Source organism: Artemia franciscana, chromosome 3 (assembly GCF_032884065.1).
Source record: "Artemia franciscana chromosome 3, ASM3288406v1, whole genome shotgun sequence".
NCBI lineage: Eukaryota > Metazoa > Arthropoda > Branchiopoda > Anostraca > Artemiidae > Artemia > Artemia franciscana.
Window position 1 is genome coordinate 26,712,386 of NC_088865.1, and position 20,140 is coordinate 26,732,525.

Below are 20,140 nucleotides of genomic sequence, written 5' to 3' on the forward strand. Positions count from 1 at the left end.
CGATTCTATCTACCGAAATATACTACGAAGCCACCGTTTCAATCGGACCATTTTAACAAATGGGGGTCCTGGACCCCAGCTTTGCACGGATCATTTCTCCCCGGTTGCTATATTTTAGTGAACTTCGTTTTTGACTGTTATAAGAACCGTTATTTTCATTAAAATATGATCCTAAACCGTGTAGGACAACTGTGGAGAAAGAGGGGACTAGAACAATTTGGGATCGAACGAACCTTCCCTTCTCCCATTTTCTACGACCATTCGTTCTGTATGACAAGGTATGAAAAAAAATATATAGGAGACCCATGATGACAGTTACCGTTAAATGTTTGGAAACAGTCAAAACGATTTGCACAATTTTCTATCTGCACATCCTGAGTCATAGACTTTAAGATGAAATTTATTAGAAAATATTATTCCTACTAATTCCAATTATTACTATTCCTAAAAATCCTCAGATAACTAACACAGACATAAAAATTCGTCAAGAAAGCACACAAAAAAACAGCTTTTCGTTTGGCCCTATAAGTTTCAAACAAGTGTATGTCAAAAAGAAGTAATACCTGTAATGAGTACACCCGATTCGTGTGCCCTGAAAGCGTATGGAGGCACTCTTCTCTCTCAGGGTCCCAAACTTTGACAGTGAAATCATATGCTCCCGAGACGACTAATCGACCGTCATATTGCACACATCTAACGGCAGCAACATGCCCAACTAACACATGAAGGCACTCACCCGTTGTCACGTCCCAAACCCGAAGCATAGCATCACGTGATCCACTCACAACCCTATAAAAGTAATAAATTTACAGTTGTTGTCAAAACAAGCAAGTACATATAGAAGAGGCATACTAGATCCAAAACATATTAAAACAGACAACCAATTTAAAATCAATTTAAGAGTTCGATGTGATTAAATCCAGAAGATGTTATGAAGGTCCGTTTGAACACTTGCCGTCTGCTTCGATAGCCAATAGTTCACTGCCATTTTCACATCATCGTCATCATTGTAATGGTTGCCACTGAGGTATTGTTTAAGGAGGAGGAATAGATTGTAATCATTCGGCGAAAGATCGGGACTGTAAGGTGGGTGGTCTAAAACTTCCCAGCCAAAACTGTCCAACAAATTGCAGGTTTGACCTGCAGTGCGAGGTCTTGCATTATCATGGAGAAGGACGATTCTCTTTGTTAGCATGTCGCGTCGTTGATTTGAATTGCTCTGCGTAGCTTTCCTAGGGTTTGGTAGTATGCTTCTGCACTGATAGTGGTTCCTCGCTGCATGAAGTTGACCAACAAAACACCTTGCCAATCCCAAAACATCGACACGATGACTTTGCGCTGGGACAGAGTCTATTTAGCCGTCACCTTTACAGGCAAGTGTGAGTCTCCATTCCATACTCTGTTGCTTCAATTCGGGCGTGATATGCGAAATCCTTGTTCGTCTCAGTTACGATCTGACTTAAGAAGCCGTCACCTTCTTCGTGAGAACGAGTCAAGAACTTCATCACAAACTCAAATCTTTGGCTTTTGTGGTCCTTTGTTAAGAGTTTTGGGACCCAACGGTAACACTGTTTCCTAAACCGCATGTGTTCATAAACAATTTTGTGAAGCACTGACTTCGACGCCTCAGGAAATTCGTTTGGTAGACCTGCTATTGTGAAGTGCCTGTTTTCACGAATCCTACCTTCCACAGAAACCACCAAACCGTCTGTACTCAAAGAAGGCGACCGGAGCGGTCCCCACCATGGATATTGTCACAGCCATCTTGGAATTCTCTTCCCCACTTTTCTTTCACTCATAACAGTATCACCGTATACTTTGCAAACCTGTCGACGAATTTCTGCAGCAGACAGGTTCCTTGCTGACAAAAACCGCATTATTAAGCGAACCTCACACTTAGTGGGTGAGTTGATAGTCTTAAAAATTTTGAAAGCACGGAACAGAACCATAAAGGTTAGCCACATTGATGAAACTGAGCACAGTTGCTCCCAAGACATGCCAGACAAGACGCACGCATGCTCGTTGCAGTATGCGCGCAGACTACTCGTGTCTACAATGAAGCGGGTCTTAATTAAAAAACACGCCTCGTATTTGAAGCGGCTTTAAAATGACAACAAGAGCATATCAAAGGTTCTTACTTTCTGAAATAATTCGTAGATACCGGATGAAAATTCTTTTACAATCTTTGAATGATTCAAACAGTTTGAATAAAAGAGTACATATAGAAAGAAGATTATAAAGATTCATATTTTGTTTAGTTTTCAAGGAAGTTAACTAACATTCATCTTTTTCAGTGTATTCTTTATCTTGCCATTACTGTTTTACTTTTTTTTATAATATCAATAATTTATTTGTGACCATCTATACAAACAAAGATGTACATAGTGGAGCAAAAGAAAAAAACGAAGCAAAGTGAAAGACAAGGCAAAAAGGAAAAAGAAAGTTGCATTTTAAACAACATAAGCATTTACATCATTCACTCATTCAACTCATCAAATATTAATCACATAAAAGAGGACAAACCAAAGATTTATTTTAAATTTTATAACATCAATCAGCAAACCCACGAGACAGATCATCCATTTGTTTGGGAAATGTCCTAAACACCACATAGTTGGGAATAATCGATGAGTCTATACTGAATCATGCTTTCAATATTATTTTGGAGAAACGATTAACAAGAATATTCTTAAAGGTTACTGTTTTGAATGGAAAATAAATTTTACTATACTGTACTGTCATTTAAAAAACAAAGCAAGGCTAGCCACAATGGCTAATATTATACCTCTGATAAATGTTTTATAGCATGTGGTTTCTATAACAGTTTTTGCACCCGAATTGTGCTCAAATTGTTCTGCTGGCTAACAGTTTATTAGTAAGACAGTGACTTAGCAGAAAAAATTCAATAGAAAACTTTCATACTTGTTACCGTGCATGTGTAGACACCTGACAGTAGAAGTATGACCATACAAAGTGTGTATGCAGTGTCCTGTGTTAATATTCCACACTTTGAGAGTTCTATCTGTGCTTCCACTGACAACAACTGTATCAGACATTTGGGAAGACCACACACCTCCAGTGTGACCAGTCAAGGTTTTTAGGCACTAAAAGATTATAAAACATGAATATTCTATAGCGGCATAGTTGCGCAGTAAAAGCAAAGGCCAACTTTTTTAAGTGACATCAAAGAAGGAAAAAAGAATAAATGACATAGTAACGAAATTTTACAACTGAAGTAATACAGGTAGTAAATGACATGACCAAACATTACTCTTAATCCAAAGAAAGGTTCCTTGAAGCTGTTCCTACACGCAACCTGAAATTTACCTTGCTTTTGTAGTATTTTATATATTGTAAATTAGAAGTTTTGTCGAACCAGCTATGATATAAAAATGTAGCCAATCGAAAGATAATTAAATACGGGCTGAGAACGGTGAAACCTTTCTGGTTATGTGCCAAGGAGCGTTCAATTACAGTTAGAAATTTATTACAGAATAATTTGCCTTAGACCTTATTTATGTTAAACATTCACAGATTGTTTAAATGTTACTCGATGGAAAGGGCCATTTTTCAAACGGTTGTTTCTTTTTAAGAATTCCCACGGGTTATTGTCTTAGGTCAACAGTAGGGACTAGCTGGGCAATACATGGCTCAAATCTAACGTAAACTTCTGTTACATAGGATTTGTCACTCAAAAAAAAAAAAAAAAAAAAAAAAAAAAAAAAAAAAAAAAAAAAAAAAAAAAAAAAAAAAAAAAAACACTTGAATGAAAAAAAGCTGCCGCTAAAGCAGTTTCAAGTATTTATTGTTAAAAAGAGGTCTCGCTTGAAAAATTTCTATTTTCCTGAGCAAGAGGGTAGGTTTTATCTATATCTTTCGACAAAATCATCAAGTTACACAAGCTTAACTTAAGTTCTTCAATCACACAAATTATTTATTACTTTCTTAAACTGCCGCGGTAAGCTACACAAGGTTTGGCAACACTACCGAAAGAACTTGGGTATTCTAGATACTTCAGAGATACCACTGATGCCCTTGCCAGAACAAGGTACCAGTCTTCAAAGGCTTATCATTCCCTTACTAATGGTAAACACAAGAACCCTGGCTGTTACTTACCTTACAAAGTAATTGCATAAAAAAACAAGTTTTTTTTTAAACTGAAAGTAAGAAGCGACATTAAAACTTAAAACGAACATAAATTATTCCGTATATTAAAGGGGCTGTCCCTCCTCAATGCCCCACTCTTTACGATAAAATTTGACTCTTTCTCACAACTCTACTTTTTGAACAATAAAAAACTTTAGCGTAGAGAGCAGGACATTGAGGAGGGGACAGCCCCTTTCATATATGGAATAATATCTGTTCGTTTTAAGTTTTAATGGCACTCCTTACTTTCAGTTGAAAAAACTTGTTTTCTTCTATCTGTTTAATTTCTGAACGTTTTTAAATTAATACAGGTTTTGATTTTGGCTCACCGTTCATGATTAAATTAAAAACGAAATTTGCATATTAATTTTACTTTTTTTTGGCTAAATGTTTGATTGGACGATTTTGAGAAAAAAAAAGGGGACAGGGGTGGGCCTAGTTGCCCTCCAATTTTCTTGGTTACTTAAAAAGTCCACTAGAACTTTTAATTTTATTTTACGAACGTTTTTTATTATTAAAAAATATACGTCACTTACAAAATTAACTTACACAGTTAACTTCTATATTTATATATTTTTATTACGTATACGAGGGGGTTCCTTCCTCGTCAATACCTCGCTCTTTACACTAAAGTTTGAATTTTGTTCCACTTCTTTAAGAATGACCCCTGAATCACAAAGGTCGTTCAATTAGAATAAATAGCTCTTTTGAAATTACTAAAAATACCCTGGCGTAAGGTATTGAGGAGGGGACGAGCACCTCATATTTGATCTTTTTGATTTATATTATCTAAAGTTGTATTTTGTTCCTGAACTTTGTTTGTAGACTGTATTCTGTGTTACTATGGCCCGCAGGCTTTTTTGCAATAAATCTTATCTATACATAGTAGTTGCTCTTCATTTTAAGTTTTAATGTTACTCCTTACTTTCAGTTGAAAAACTTTCGTTTTTTTTATTTAATTACTCATTGTTTTTTTAAAACTAATGCTGGAGAATTCAGCGCCCCCTTCATGGAAATTCTCTCCCCCATGATAGATTCCTCCATAGAAAGATCCTCTTACGTAACCCCCGCCCCACCACCCCTGAAACACTCCCCCCTGAAACACCTGTATACTTCCCAATAACCAATACTATTTGTAAACAATGGGCAAAGTTCATAACTTTCAGCCCTTCCCCTGGGGACTGTGGGGAATTAATTAATCCCCAAAAACATAGTTATTAGATTTTTTGACAATGCTGAACAAAATGGCTATCTTGAAATTTCAATCCAATGACTTTGGGAAAAAATGAGCGTGGGAGAGGGCCTAGTTGCCCTCTCACGATATTCTAGGACCACTGGATCGATACAATCACCCCTGAAAAAACAAAACAAAACAGATAAACAAATAAACACGCATCCGTGATCTTTCATCTAGTAAAAAATATAAAATTCCACATTTTTGCAGATAGGAGGTTTGATAGATAGGATGGCGTGATTTTCATTAAGATTCTATGACTTTTAGGGGGTGTTTCCCCTTTTTTAAAAATAAGACAAACTTTCTCAGGCTTGTAAATTTTGACTAAATTTGATGAAATATACGTTTAAAACCAGCGTAAAAATCTAATTCCTTTGATGTATATATTGGTATCAAATTTCCGCTTTTTAAAGTTTCGGTTACTATTGAGCCGGTTCACTCCTTACTACAGTTCGTAACCACGAACTATTTGACAACATCGCAAAAAATATTTTCTTGCTATGGTTTCTAGTCTTATATACAGCTAGGAATTACATGATTGTCAAAACTAGAGGCATGTAGTCATGCTTGGTGACGTTATGAATCTTGCGAGTAAAAACGAACACGAATAAAGAAAGGAAGTGAGAATTCTCGCAAGTGTGCAGGCATACCACTCACATATTTTCTGTTCCCTCCCACCCTTGAAAGTGCGAGATATATGAAGAACTTCACCGCCTTTCCAGATTCCTCATTTCGTCAGATATTTGTTACAAGATTCGAGTTCTAAAAATGAGGATCGCGACATCATCATAAAGAAAAGGAAAAGGGTGACGAGTACGACAAGATGAGCACCAATATACAAACTTTTTAGGGGAAAAACAGAAGAAAGGCAAGTACGGTAGCAGTGTTGATTCACGACTAAATTAAATTTGCCTTACCTTTCCATCAATGGCACTCCAAATTTTCAGCGTGTTGTCATCCGAGCCTGAAACAATCCGTGACCCATTAAACTGTAAGCAGGTAATAACATGATCATCATGGCCTTTGAGGACACGTGGGTTAGGTAGTGGCCGGGAACGCCAATTCAGTTCAATGTTTTGTTGGTACAAATATGCAAGCTATATAAAAAAAAAAAAAAACAATAGTTCAACATACTGCCATATTTGGCCGACAATGTAATGTGTTATAAACGTTTTCTGGTCTGATCTTAATGCTCAATTGATTGGTGATCTGTGTGGTCTTTGTTCATATTTCTTCAATTTACTGGAGATACAATTTCCACAAGGGGAATAGTATTTATACAAGTCATTGCCACGATAAGACATGAAGATACATCCTTTACTTTGGAAGAGTCTCATTGTCATTCTATTGTGGTAATTAGAAAAGTAGTACCATATAACATGTCGTTAACATCTTCCTTCTTCTCTCCAACCCCTTCCTCTGGTATTCATTTTTTTAGGTCATTGGAACTTTACCGTAATAATCACAAGAGAAAAGCTATAATTAGAATTGTTTTTAACTTATTAGATAGTTTATTGGCACAATAAAAAAGACATAAGACCTTTTTTTTCAGCTCTCTATTAAAATTTATATTTTATCACACGGATAGGGCGATTTAGCCTATCTAATAACAGAAAGTAAATAAAATCAAGATCACAAATTAACGGGTTACTTGGAATTCTGACTGAAGCCCCACAAAAGTATGTTACGGTTAAAAAAGAAATATAGCACAGATGGGATAACAATTTGAGTCAAAGACTGAGGAAATGATGAAAAAATAAGATTACAAGTACATCAAACACACAAAACTGTAGGCTACTTCAAACATGACGCAAATCAGTGTCTGCAATTCCTAGGTTTTGTTTTCTATCTTTGAATGGGAGGTTTCCCCTATGAGGCTATTTTGCGAAGTATTTGTTTTATTTGAAGTCTTTGCATTAAACACTAAGGCTTTGTTCATTATGCATTCTATTTTGATTGTCTTTTTTTTTATTAAAACTGTCATCTTTTTTGTCAATCATTGTTAGCTAGTTGACAAACATTTATATTGCAGCAGTAATATACAATAAACTCCAAATTATGCCATGAAGGCAAGATCATTAGGTCAGTTTATTTTAAAGAACAAATTGACTGTACATTCTTAGATATTCTAATGAATATGTCTATTTTAGGAGTTTACAACTAACCTTCCATGGCGATGGACTGGGAGGTCTTGGCGATCCAGAATCATGAAGAGAGCGAGTTGTCGTGAGAGTTGATCCAGTGCGTAACTTCCTCCGCCTAGATTGCATTTCATACAAATCTTCTATACCAATTTCCTTACATTTTTCCCGCCATAATAGATTATCCTACGAATAAGGAAAAATAGCAATTAAAATGAGGGTAAAAATAAAAACCTTAGTTTTTTGAATAGTTATTTTTGAAAGTTATTTGAATAATTAGAACTTTAAGATACTTATCAGCTCAAAAGCCCATCTACCTCACTGATAAGTCAGCTCAAATAGATTACACAGCTTAAACAGAAAACCTAACCACATTTTCCCTTAAATAAAGGGTTAAATCATTTTTCTTTACCAGGATCTTATATACTGATATAAAGGATGTATTCCGAAGTCAATTTTAGGTAATAATATTTAGTATTAAGTAACTAAATTAACAATAATTCGGGAATTGGGACCATCAAAACTAGAGGAAACCAGGAAGACACACATGTTCAACTTAAAAGCATGTTACCAATAAAAAGGTAAATAAACAAGAGTAAAAAAAAGACAAAAAAAATGAGCTTATCTTATTGTTAAACAATATTGTTTGGAATTCGTTCCTTTTGGAAATTAATATTATAATCTCCAGAAGATAATTTAAAGATCACGCAAAACGCTCACTAGCAACGTTTACGATATTCCTGGAAAGATTAAAAATTCGGAAATTTCTCCAAAAAAAAATTGAGCACAAAGAAAGAATTTCGGCTAATATTCTTATAAGTAAAATTTTTGCAAAAAAAAACAAACAAACAAAAAAAACTGCAATGTAAATGTCAAGGCGAAGTTTAAGCCCATGAGACTCCCCCGGAGGCAAGTCTTGCTGTGGATGGTAAATAGCGAATCAAACTCTTAGCAGTAACTCTCATTCTTCCATTCATAACCTATGCTTGTGGTATTTAGGTTTTATATTATAACCAGACCAACAATCGTTTTGGTTACAAGTTTTTTTTTGGGGTGATTTCATGTGAACTTCATGCTCCGATTTCCTGGATAAAACAAGTGATTGAACATTCAATTTTTATTACATTTCACAGCAAACGGTTTTATACAAAGAAACAGAAAAAAAGTCATAAATTACATCAACGACACAATGAACACATCCGGAAACTTGTTTCGCTTGGCATTGTTGAATGTATTTTGGAAAATTTCTGTTTTAAATTGCAGCAATAGTCTGGAATCATGTAGGCATCCCATCCTTCTTGGTAGCAGTCCTCCGTGCTTTTAATATCCTGGTGAAACATTTCACCTTCTTTCTCGCTAGTGTCTTCAAAATTATCAGGAAAACAGTCTTAGTGGCTATATAAATAGCGCATCTTAATGTTCAAATTATACCAAAAGGATCTGTAACTATGAAGCATCTTGTTCATTACTCCAACGTAGTTTTCACTTTTGCATTTACCCAGAAAATTATGGATAACTAAAACAAATATGGTTCAGGCTTTTCATTCAGCCTCCTTCATGGAACTTAGTCAGCGTCTACAATCAGTTGTCTTGTTTGTGGGTCATAAAATATTCCTGCAGTGATTTTTCTTTCCGTACTCAACTGAGAGAGTACCCCCCCCCCCATATATATCGTGAAACTAAGGGAGTGTTAGCAATGTTCTTTTCTCCAATGTCCATGTTTTCTCTCTTAAGACAATTTTTTCTAAACCAGTGATGTGTTCCGTCTCTGCTATCCCAGAAGAGGCGTAGGAAGCATTGGTATTTGGTGTGACCACTTTGCTGCCAAAGAAGAAAGTTTACTCTTTTCAAGTCTGCATAAATCACTCACTGATATTCAGGATAGTTTATTTCCTCCGGGACAAAAGCTGTGGCGTCATGTTGTTCTGCCATCTTTTTTGAGTGAGCAATAGGAACTGAGGCATATTTCAATTGGTACAGGGAGGAACTGATGATCTCTATTATAATCACTGCCACCTTTAGTAGCATTAGAATGCTGATCAGAGGGATCATATATGTTCTCACAGAGCTCCGGTAGCCAGTGAAAGTTTGGAATCACTACTTCTGCTGAATGAAGGATCGGCGTACTGCAGAGTCTAAATCACGACAATTTCAGGTGTGATGGTTCTTACTGTATTCCAGTAAAATTTACTAGGCAGAAAAGGCAGACATTGAAGCACATTTTGGTTTCTCTCCAAATGATTAGGATGCCAAATTTCAGCCTTTTCTTTTCCTGGTATTCCACTGTCGCAAAGGGTTTACTTAAGATTTACTGAATATCTGCGTTAAAAATCAAAAGTTAATAACATAAATAACATTCACGTAAATAGCTTCAAGACCATGCTTGCTATATGTGACGTACAGAAAACGAAGACCAAAAAATGAAGAAACAAAAACTAACTTATTTCATCCAAATCCAAGGAACAGACAGACCATATCTTTAGTTGGAAAGAATTTAGATTAAATATTAGATCGAAATACAGCAAAATAATTATTTATTTCATAAGTCCTATTACTTCAATTGAATTGCTGCAAAAAAAGACAAAAGTAAAATTGGATGATAAGTGATTTTGTCGAAAAATACGGAGCTAATAAAGAAAAAATTATTTCACATTTAGATTCAACAATACAAACACAATTAAAATCAGTTCTAAAATCTTAGATAAAAAAAAAGATTGCACCTATTGTCCTATATTGTACCCCGCAGATAAAGTTGTCAGAAGTCCCTGCTTGAGTTACAACAGGGATAAGAGCATTACTATTAATATTAAGAAAACCAAGTCACTTAGACTAGGAATAAATGAAGATAAAGAGGTGATCGTTAGGTATAGAGAATATCGAGCAAGGTTCATTTACCTGGGTAGCATTATTAAGATCTAGTATGTTATTGAAACTTGGGCGCTTCGAAGCCAGACGAAAATCTGTAGAATTTTTTCCAGAAGAATCGTCTTAGGTAAATGTCTGACTGTTGTCAAACAATAAGTTGTCTGGAAAATTTGGCTCGATCTCACTTTTTGGGCTATAGAAAGCTTTATTGAAAAGAAAGCTATATTGGATATATAGAAATTTCTATAGCTTTCTCTTTCTATATTATAGTTTAGTATATATATATATATATATATATATATATATATATATATATATATATATATATATATATATAGCTTTTATATTTATAAAAATCATTATTTATATTATAATTATTATTATAATTATATATATAATAATTATTTATATTATAGCTTTCTATTTATAGAAAGCTAATTTGGAAAGAAAGCTTGAAATGACTAGGACACGTTTTACAGATGAAGGATGACAAATTGTGCTTTTGGTCGTCCATTTGGAGCCAAACGAAAAGCAAGAGTGCTCGAATGGAATAGGAAAAGGTCATAGGGGAGAATCTGAAAGAAATCGAAACCTCACGTGAGGCGGTGAAGAGTGAACCTTTGCATGGATTGAGATGGAGGAGGAGCGTACGCAACGGAGCTAAGGAGGCCTGGCGTTGTAGTGAGATGTTAGTAGCAATAGTAGTGGTAAGAATCCCTAACTACCGAAACAAAGATCTTGTGTAAAAAACAAAATGGAGCAAAAAAAAAGACACACAGTCACTGTTCCTGCAAAATGCACGGTTCCTTACTTTTGTCCAAATTACGGCAAAATTTAGCAGTCAATGATGAAGTTAGTTCGGTAACTGTCAAAGACCTAAGCAAAGACTTAAATGAACCAACAATGAATCAAGATAAGAAGTTTATAGAGCTAGCAGCCTGTAGAAAAGACCATTTGGCCTAACTGGAGTACAAAACACTAAAGGAAATGAAGTGATTACCTCTGCCAAGATTCTCCAATAACGACATGTTTGTGCTGCTCGGCTAAGATCTCTAGGTTCAAGAAAGCTGAGGACATACAAGGCCAATTCCTTTGGCAACAGCGAAATGAAATCCCTCTGAAATTGGGGTTCTATCACAGACATTAAATGACGAACCTGGGTCGCCTCACAGCCATCGATCAGTCGATCAAGGGCCATTAGCCTTTCAGCATTGGTCCATCTCTGAAAAAAGAAAAAAGTTTAGGTGAATTTTTAAGAGAATAGTACGGTTTATTAAAAAGGAATAATGTTTAACAATAAAAAATCTTGGCTATTTTGAGAAAAAAAGAAGAAGGCTACTTATAATTAAGACAAGACGAGATAATTCCAGATATTTGAGAATAGAAAAACCCACTCGATGAAGACACCGCAAACAGCATAACTCGTTCCTCTGTGACCTCAATTATTAAAAAGGAACATCAAGCACTAATTCTTTGCTAGATAAATACATTAGTTGTCTATTCATTGTTTACACGAATACACTTTTAAAATGAGCGGGATAGAACGTGATAGTAACGAAAACTTTTGAAAAAGGAGTTTTGATAACAATGTGTATAGCAAATAAACTGCTTTTTATGGCAATTTTAAATATTAAAACTCATCAAGTTTGATGCTACCCGCCAAAAGCTTTGATCAAACAGTTTGTAATAAAAAACTAATAATAAAGGGTAACCCTTGTCAATATAAACCGGAACTCTAAAAAACAAAGTTGTGATTATAGTAAAAGCAACAAAAAAAACCAATAATTTTGCTGGTCTTGAACATGCAAAATGTATTAATTTTTCAGGTTGATTCTCAGAGGCTTTCAGTAAATTAATTTTTTCAAAACTTAAGAAAGAGGGGTTAAACCCCCCTCCCAAAAAAGGGAAATGATCTTGATGAAAGTTCAACATGTATGTTAAATCATAATCCACTATCTCCAAAATATAAAATTTCTTGCTTTTTCAGAGAATAGCAGTCGTACATTTTTGAAAGAGTGTTCTTATAAATCAAAGAGTTCTTGGTAACGAACTGTAACCAAGAAGTGACTCGAAAGTAAGAAACCGAAACTCTAAAAAACGCAACTATGATGTCAATAGATACATCAACAGAATTGACTTATTATGATGATTCCAAATATACAAGATTCATCAAGTTTAGTGTTACCCATCAAAAGCTACGAACCTGAGAGTATTTGCATAATTTTCGAAAAAGGGGGCAAACATCTACCAAAAATCAATGAATCTTAATAAAGACCGCACCATCAGATTCAGCATATCAGATAACCCGTTTATAGAGGTTTCAAGCTCTTATCTGTTAGTTTCCAGAAGAAAGATCACAGATGTGTGTTTATTTGTTTTTCCCAGGGGTGATCCAATCGAACCATTGATTCTAGAATATCAGTAGATGGCTAATTCGAACTGAAATTACAAGTTCTAGTGACCACTAAGAGATTGAGAGGGCAAATAGCCTCCCTCTCACTACCTTATTTCCCCTAAGTCGCCCGATCATAATTTTTAGATAGTTAAGAGGTTCAGCAACATTGCCTGTGGGGATAACATGACCCCCACCCCCCCAGGAATCCTTAGGGAAAGGTCTATAAGTTATTAATTTTGGCCATTGTTTACGTATAGTATTTATTATTGGGACGTATACAGACATTTTCGAGGGGGGTGGGGATTTTCTGCTGAGAGGGATTTTCTGCGGGGAGAATTTCCTGCAGGAGGGGCGGTGTTTCTGGGAGAGGGAAATTTCAAGGGAAAATCATAAACTGGAGGAAGTAGCAAGAGTTCCTATACGAAATTATTTTGTCTTACTTTCTCTTTGCCGGCTCAATTTTACATTTGGATATTAAGGATAATTGTCCGCGGGAAATTTTCAACGGGTTGGAGTTGTCTAGAGGATCTTTCCATGGCTTTCTACACCAGAAATTCTCCACTGGGGAATTTTCTGAGGGAACAACTTTCCACTAGGAGAGGGGAGGTGGTTGGAGGAAAACTTTTCCACCTAAGGGGGGATTTCCGGCACAATTTGAAAAAAATAAAAAATTAGTCTTTTTCAAATAAAAGTATGCAAAGAAATTTTTTTTTTAGGCGGAATCGATCGCAAGAAATTTTTAACGATAATAGAATTTTCCTAGCGGGGGGAGGGATATATTTGCACGGGAGGAGCTTTCCAAGGGAGGGGAAGGGAACTGCCTATGGAGGGGGAGCCAGGTTTACCCGCATTAATTAAAAAACGATTAGAAACTAAATAAAATTTTTTTTCCTGAAATTAATGAGCAACATTAAGACTTAAAACAAACAGTCATTATTACATATGTGGGGGTGGGGGGTCCCTCCTCATTACCTCACTCTTTACGCTAAAGTTTGATTTTTTGTCCCAATTCTTAAAGAACGACTCCTGAAAGACAAGGTCTGTTTAATTACACCAATAAGAAGCTTTTTAAAAATACCAAAACTTTAGCGTGAAGAGCCAGATATTGAGGAGGGGGCTACTCTTCTCACGTACCTAATAATTTATATCCATTTTAAGTTTTAATATTGCTCCTTACTTTCAGTTGAAAAACTTGTATTTTTATGTAATTAGTCTCAGGAGCTACACTGGGGTGAGGTATAAAATTTTTCCTTATATATAAATGCACTAAAAATGAACCGTTAACACAGATCTTTCAGCCTATAAAGTATAGAATAGTTACACAACATGTATTATGGAGTTGGATAACATATTCCCTAATGGGAAGGGGTACCTAAGCCTCAAAAAAGCCTTTTAGGCCCATGTTTTCAAACTTACTATGGGATGGGTTTCAGAAGAGTTGAATAAATATTCGATTGAATATTGCATCGAATATCCAAGGGAATTGAACACTCGACTCCCTTTATTATATAAGGATATATATATATATATATATATATATATATATATATATATATATATATATATATATATATATATATATATATATATATATATATCGATGAATCTACGATGCAGCGTCCACTATGAATGATTAAAGTCCGGAAGCCCCCCTCTCGTTGTGAAGATGACAGTTTGTTTTGGAAAATTAAACTTTATTTCCGAAAAGCAAAGACACCAAATGAGTTCTTTTTCACGAAGTATTGTTCTTTTAAAAGTTAAACTGCGATTTAAAAAGTGGCGAAGCGGAAACAGCCTTCCTAATTTTAGGTTAACCTTGAATACGGCATTACAAAGAAACAAAAATTATATAGAAAAAGTTTTTTTTTAATGAAAGCGAGGAGCAACATTAAAACTTACAACGAAATTATTCCGTATACGAGCGATGTTGCCTTTCCTTGACTCTCCGCTCTTTACTTTAAAGTTTGACTTTTTCTTGGTTGAAAGAGTCAAATTGTTTAAACACGCGGTCTACTAGAATGGAATAAAAAGTTTTTTTTGTCTTTGTTTTTACAATACCTCAAGAACAGAAGAATCTATTGATGTGCACTTACTTTAAACAATAAAACTTTCAGTTCAAATGTTTCAAAAAGAAACTGGTAAATAAAGCGCTTACAATTACCAATTAACTACATTTGTTGCACTCATAAACGACTTCAGTAAAGTGTGTTAATTTCTTCGCGTTCAAAGCGTGTTCGTGTAAAACTTTTAACGCGTTAAAGCGTATTCAGTAACGCGCTATTAAACTTTAGCGTAAACAGAGTAATGTCTGTTCGATACAAGTTTTAATCTCGCTCTTTACTTTCATTTTGAAAATTGAAAAAAATTGAGGGATGACACTTAAATCTACAACTTAATTTAATATATCCCCAAGAAAATTTAATTTTGACTATGAACTTACTAGTAAGCAATAAGAATGGTACTTACTTGGAAGACAGTGAGCCATCCATCGAGCTCTGGAGGTGGGTGCTTTTTTGTAGGAATTCTGTCATGCAAAGCGTGAGCAGAAGGCGGGGGTTGAATTCTACCTAGATGATCCTGAATCTCCTTTCTAGAGCTCGCTGATTTTTTGGCAGTTGAGCAGAGCTTTTTCTCACATAATGCTGATTGGCACCCATATTCTATCCTTCGTTTTGTCTTAAATAGTGAAAATAAAATCAATATAGGAGAGATGAGGAGAATCCAGGTTTTTTCTAGGTAGATTATAGATATAATATAATTATAGAAATAATCATTTGTTTCTCGCTAAAGACGGAAATACACTGGGGAAATCGGACAAAAGATTATGTCCACCTTTATGTAAAATTGCATTTCATTTGATAGAGATCAAGGAGACAGAAGGAATTAGCACAATTCTATGACCAGATAAGAATATAAAAGATATTTGTGTACATCAAAACATTATACAAAAATCAATATTGTACGAAAAAATTAACGAAATACAAACGACATATTTTCACGAAGTCCCTTGTGGTACCCGACAGACAATAACTTGCTTCCGAATATAATTTTTTCTCGAATAACTACTTTTTCTGCTTGTACAGAACGAAAAAAATTCGTTTTAAGTAATTGTTCAGGGACTTTGCTCCCTGATAGTCTATGACTTTCTTTTCACTTTATCATTGGAAAGTGCTTGTACCTTCTTATGAAAAATAAATGTAAAAGATAGTCAATACAAGTTATTTGCGTATATTCTCTTATCAACAAGATTTTAAGAGACATCTATAAAAAGGCTTGATCAGTAATTCAATTTGGCTATCTTCTAATCCATTCGGAGACAAAACAAAGCAGCTATTTGAAGCTACTCTTTAAAACTAAGGAGGATAACTCTCCCTTTCAGTTCGTTTATCATATATGAGTAGGGTACGCGGATAAGATGTTTCCTCAGAATTGTCACAACTTGTATAGAATATTAATTTTTTTTTTTTAATTTTTAACCAGAAAGTTAATCATAGACACAAATTCATCATTTCTTACCCCGCGACAACTCAGATCTATGCTGGTATTCTCTTCGAGTATTGTGCTTGAATCACTTTCCTCTTCACTATTTGATTTCGTTTTTGCTCTTGGAAGCAATCTTCTTTGTCTTGGGACAGGAGTACCGTCTGGAGTGATCTGAGATACTTGAATCCTTGAACTCTGTCTCGACTTTTCCCTAAATAATGGAAAAAATAACATAAGAAACATGATAGTGAGATAAATTAAAAAAAAATACCTATAATTCGAAAACTTAATATGTCTTACTATTTGCAAAGCACTCTCACGGAGGTATATTTCAATCAGAAGTGTAAAGTTAAGTCAGATCTGGTCACACGGTAGAATAGCAAATCGGCAGTGTTTAAGTTCAACCTTCTAAGGGAATTTTTTTTTCTTGTTCCCTCTTCTCGCAATTTTCGGCAATCTTCTCACAAACTTCTGCCCTCGCACGGCCTAATCATCAGCCGCTTCCAATTCGAGTTTCTGATTTTTTTTTTCTTCATTATCTTTTTCCAGGGAATTATCTGGGAAATTTACTGTAGTGTGAGGACCTAGGCTTGAAAATTTGTAATTTCTATGATGAAATAAAAAAACAACATTTTTAAAAAGACTTAGAATGCTTTATCTGGTACTTTTGACATTGGCGATCATATTTTGCTTTGTAACCACAGCTATTCTTAGGGTGTTTTACCTGTAAATTCAAGCTAAAAGTAACAATCTTTTGCTCGTTGAAAAATTTCTAAGACAAGTAAAATTACGTCCCACGTTAGGATAATCTTACAGTCACGTCGTTAAAACAAGGATGAAATCAACGATAGGTTAAGAAATTAGATTTACGATTAGATTACACTTTAATATTATCATATTAGATTATCACGATTACTCTATTTCTAGGCAAAGTGATAGAAAAAATAATCTTTAAGCGACTTATGCTTTGGTACATGTGATAAAACCAGTTTTTCTTTTAAAACTGGAAAAAAGCAATCCCTCAACGAAAAGCTAAATCAATGTGTTCTATAAAACTCGGTAAAAGTTATTGAAAAGGTAGAACTAGATAAAGTTATCACATATGTCGCTCCTTATTATACTATTAGATTAAACTTTTAATTAAAATAATTTGCAGTTCAAAAGCCCTGAAGTTTTCAGATGCTCAGAGGATCTAAGCGCACATTTATTCCGGGAAAGGCTTTTGTATCGATTCTCTGACTTCATCATCTAAATATCACCTTAAATTTTTCAAAATATAGCGATTTAAAAAGTGAGTGTTTTCCTACAGGTTCAAAAGTACTGACAACTACTTTTACAAGTAATTTCTGTTTGTGATTTCGATTAAGTATGCTATTCTATTTTCTGTGTTTTGGATTGAAGCAGAGAAATGGCATCAAATGCGCCTCTTAGCTTAAAAAATTCTCCCTCTACAAAATATTTTTTGAGGTTTCTCTTTGCCCCTTTCTTAGTAATGATAATAGTAAGTTTGCGCATAGCAATAAATCAAAATTTAAACTAAGAGAGATACAATATATATTTTCTTTTCCACTAATCAAAAATCTTAAAAGACAGCCAATGAATCAATATTGCCTCAGTCTTTTTATGCGCAAAAATTCGTTTAAGAGACATACCATTTTGAAATCTTCAAAGAGATGACAATTTATTTATTGTGCACAACCATGAAAAAAAAAAATGAACAAAAAAAAAAAAAAAAAAAAAACACCAACAGGATAATAGCTCTGCTTAAAAAGAAGTAAGATCTGATCTGTTTCAAAAACAGCATAGAAGTGAAAAACGAGCCACTAATCCATCTGTCATCGGTCTCCCGCCTTCTTCAAACGAAATTTTTGGTAAAAAGGTAGGCATGTTACAGCTTTTTGAAAAAAAATCACGCGAGGGTTTTCCATTTGAATGATTGAAGAACTAAAGTGGGCCTATAATACCTCTAATATCACTCTCCCAACAATTTCGTTTATGCAGAAAGACTGGCTTGTTGCACCTTGTAATATCTATGATCCATTTTGGCGTAGGGAATGTGTCAAACTATGAGGCTGAATCATCCAAAGATCTTCCAATGTATGGAAGATCCTTATATTGGACATCTAAACATCTATGGAAGATGTTTGATATATATATATATATATATATATATATATATATATATATATATATATATATATATATATATATATATATATATATATATATATATATATATATATATATATATATATATATATATATATATATATATATATATATATATATATATATATATATATATATATATATATATATATATATATATATATATATATATATATATATATATATATATATATATATATATATATATATATATATATATATATATATATATATATATATATATATATATATATATATATATATATATATACCAAACAAACAAGCGGTCCCTCCAATACACCTCACTCCTCCTCATCCCATTTTCAGTGTTAGGAGGCTTTTTCTTTACTTTTTATCTGTTTCTGATACATTTTATGGTAGGAAATGCGTTTTAATGAGATTAGTTGCGCAACAATATGAATAATAATGCAATATCATCGTGACTTTATGTAGCAATCCCTTGGTGATAGGTGTAGAATCAAATGGTTTTACGAATTAGTACACAGGAAACAACTAGAGTGTTATATTTGAAGGCAAAATACCACATAGATTTTTAATTTATATAACTGAGCATAAAGATGCCCAGTAGCCTCTCGAACACTAGCTGCCCCTACCACCCACAGTTTTTAGCGGAGAGTTGGACATACTAAATCTTGTCCTGGAAACGCAATTTTTTCATATTCCGGAATAAACACTTAACTTTAATTATTTATCAATATTATACATTATGTTCATATCATAAATGTTTGTCTGGTGCACATAAGGCTAGCCTATGAAACAAAAAACAAAGAATAGATGGATACATGTATGCTACCTAATTATTAGATAAAAGGGAAGAAGAAAAGATGGACAAAGAAATTAAAACAATAAAGCTGCCCAATATCGAACAATATTTTGATTTAGATCTTCAAGGATGTCGCCAAAATTAGTCCAGGTTTAATGGCTATTGTTGAACACATACTATTTTCGCATACACATACATATTTTCGAACAATAGAAAAAAAGAATTGAGAAGACTCACCTTTGCCGAAGTTTCCCCCGCTTGGGTACCAATGGTGTGACAAACAGCTTGGTTCTATTCAGATCATAAAGTCTTGAACTAAATCCACGGATTTTTTTCAAGTCATCAACACATGTAAATCCACCAGAGGACTGTAAAACAAGAAAGTGATAAAAAAAAAAGATAAAAGAACAGTAAACCACGTAGTTTACTATTTTTATTTTAGCATCAATTACAATACAAGAAGTTAAATTAAGAAGGACACGCCTTTTGATTGAAGGTCAAACATTTTATTATGACCTAGAAGGTCAAACATTTTATTATGACCTAGTTACTGAGAGGATAGAATTGAGGGCTGTAAACAGTACTGTATCCACTTCAAAGACCCATCAAGTTAATCGCCAAGCACAGGAAATTCAAAGTTCTCAAAGTGCGAACTTTGGAGCTAGCACTGGCAAAGACAGGGCTTGCCCTGATAAAAATACGCAAAATGTTTGGCCGCTGGGATCAAAGAGAAGATTGGAAACGATCATTGGTTCCGACAATGCTCACAAAACCGGAATTCGCAGCGTCCGTAAGAACACTACTGAGAGCTACAATGAAACTACGCAAGCTGACCAATTAAGTGGTTTCAACTCATCTTCAAATGGTAGTGGCAGAGACTCCACTGAGAATATGAGTGGCAAGGATTAGGATCCGCACAGTCA

At 34.4% G+C, this 20,140-nt stretch overlaps 1 protein-coding gene across 1 annotated transcript in view; it reads right to left on the bottom strand.

Annotated features, from left to right (window-relative positions):
* Positions 1–20,140, bottom strand: part of LOC136025093 (F-box/WD repeat-containing protein 7-like) — a gene marked incomplete in the record, with an annotated part of 48,714 nt that overhangs the window by 11,158 nt on the left and 17,416 nt on the right. The window contains 8 exon segments of the mRNA XM_065700816.1: positions 564–789; positions 2,923–3,104; positions 6,298–6,477; positions 7,546–7,707; positions 11,387–11,608; positions 15,248–15,457; positions 16,298–16,475; positions 19,455–19,585. Coding sequence (XP_065556888.1) covers positions 564–789; positions 2,923–3,104; positions 6,298–6,477; positions 7,546–7,707; positions 11,387–11,608; positions 15,248–15,457; positions 16,298–16,475; positions 19,455–19,585 — 1,491 coding nt within the window.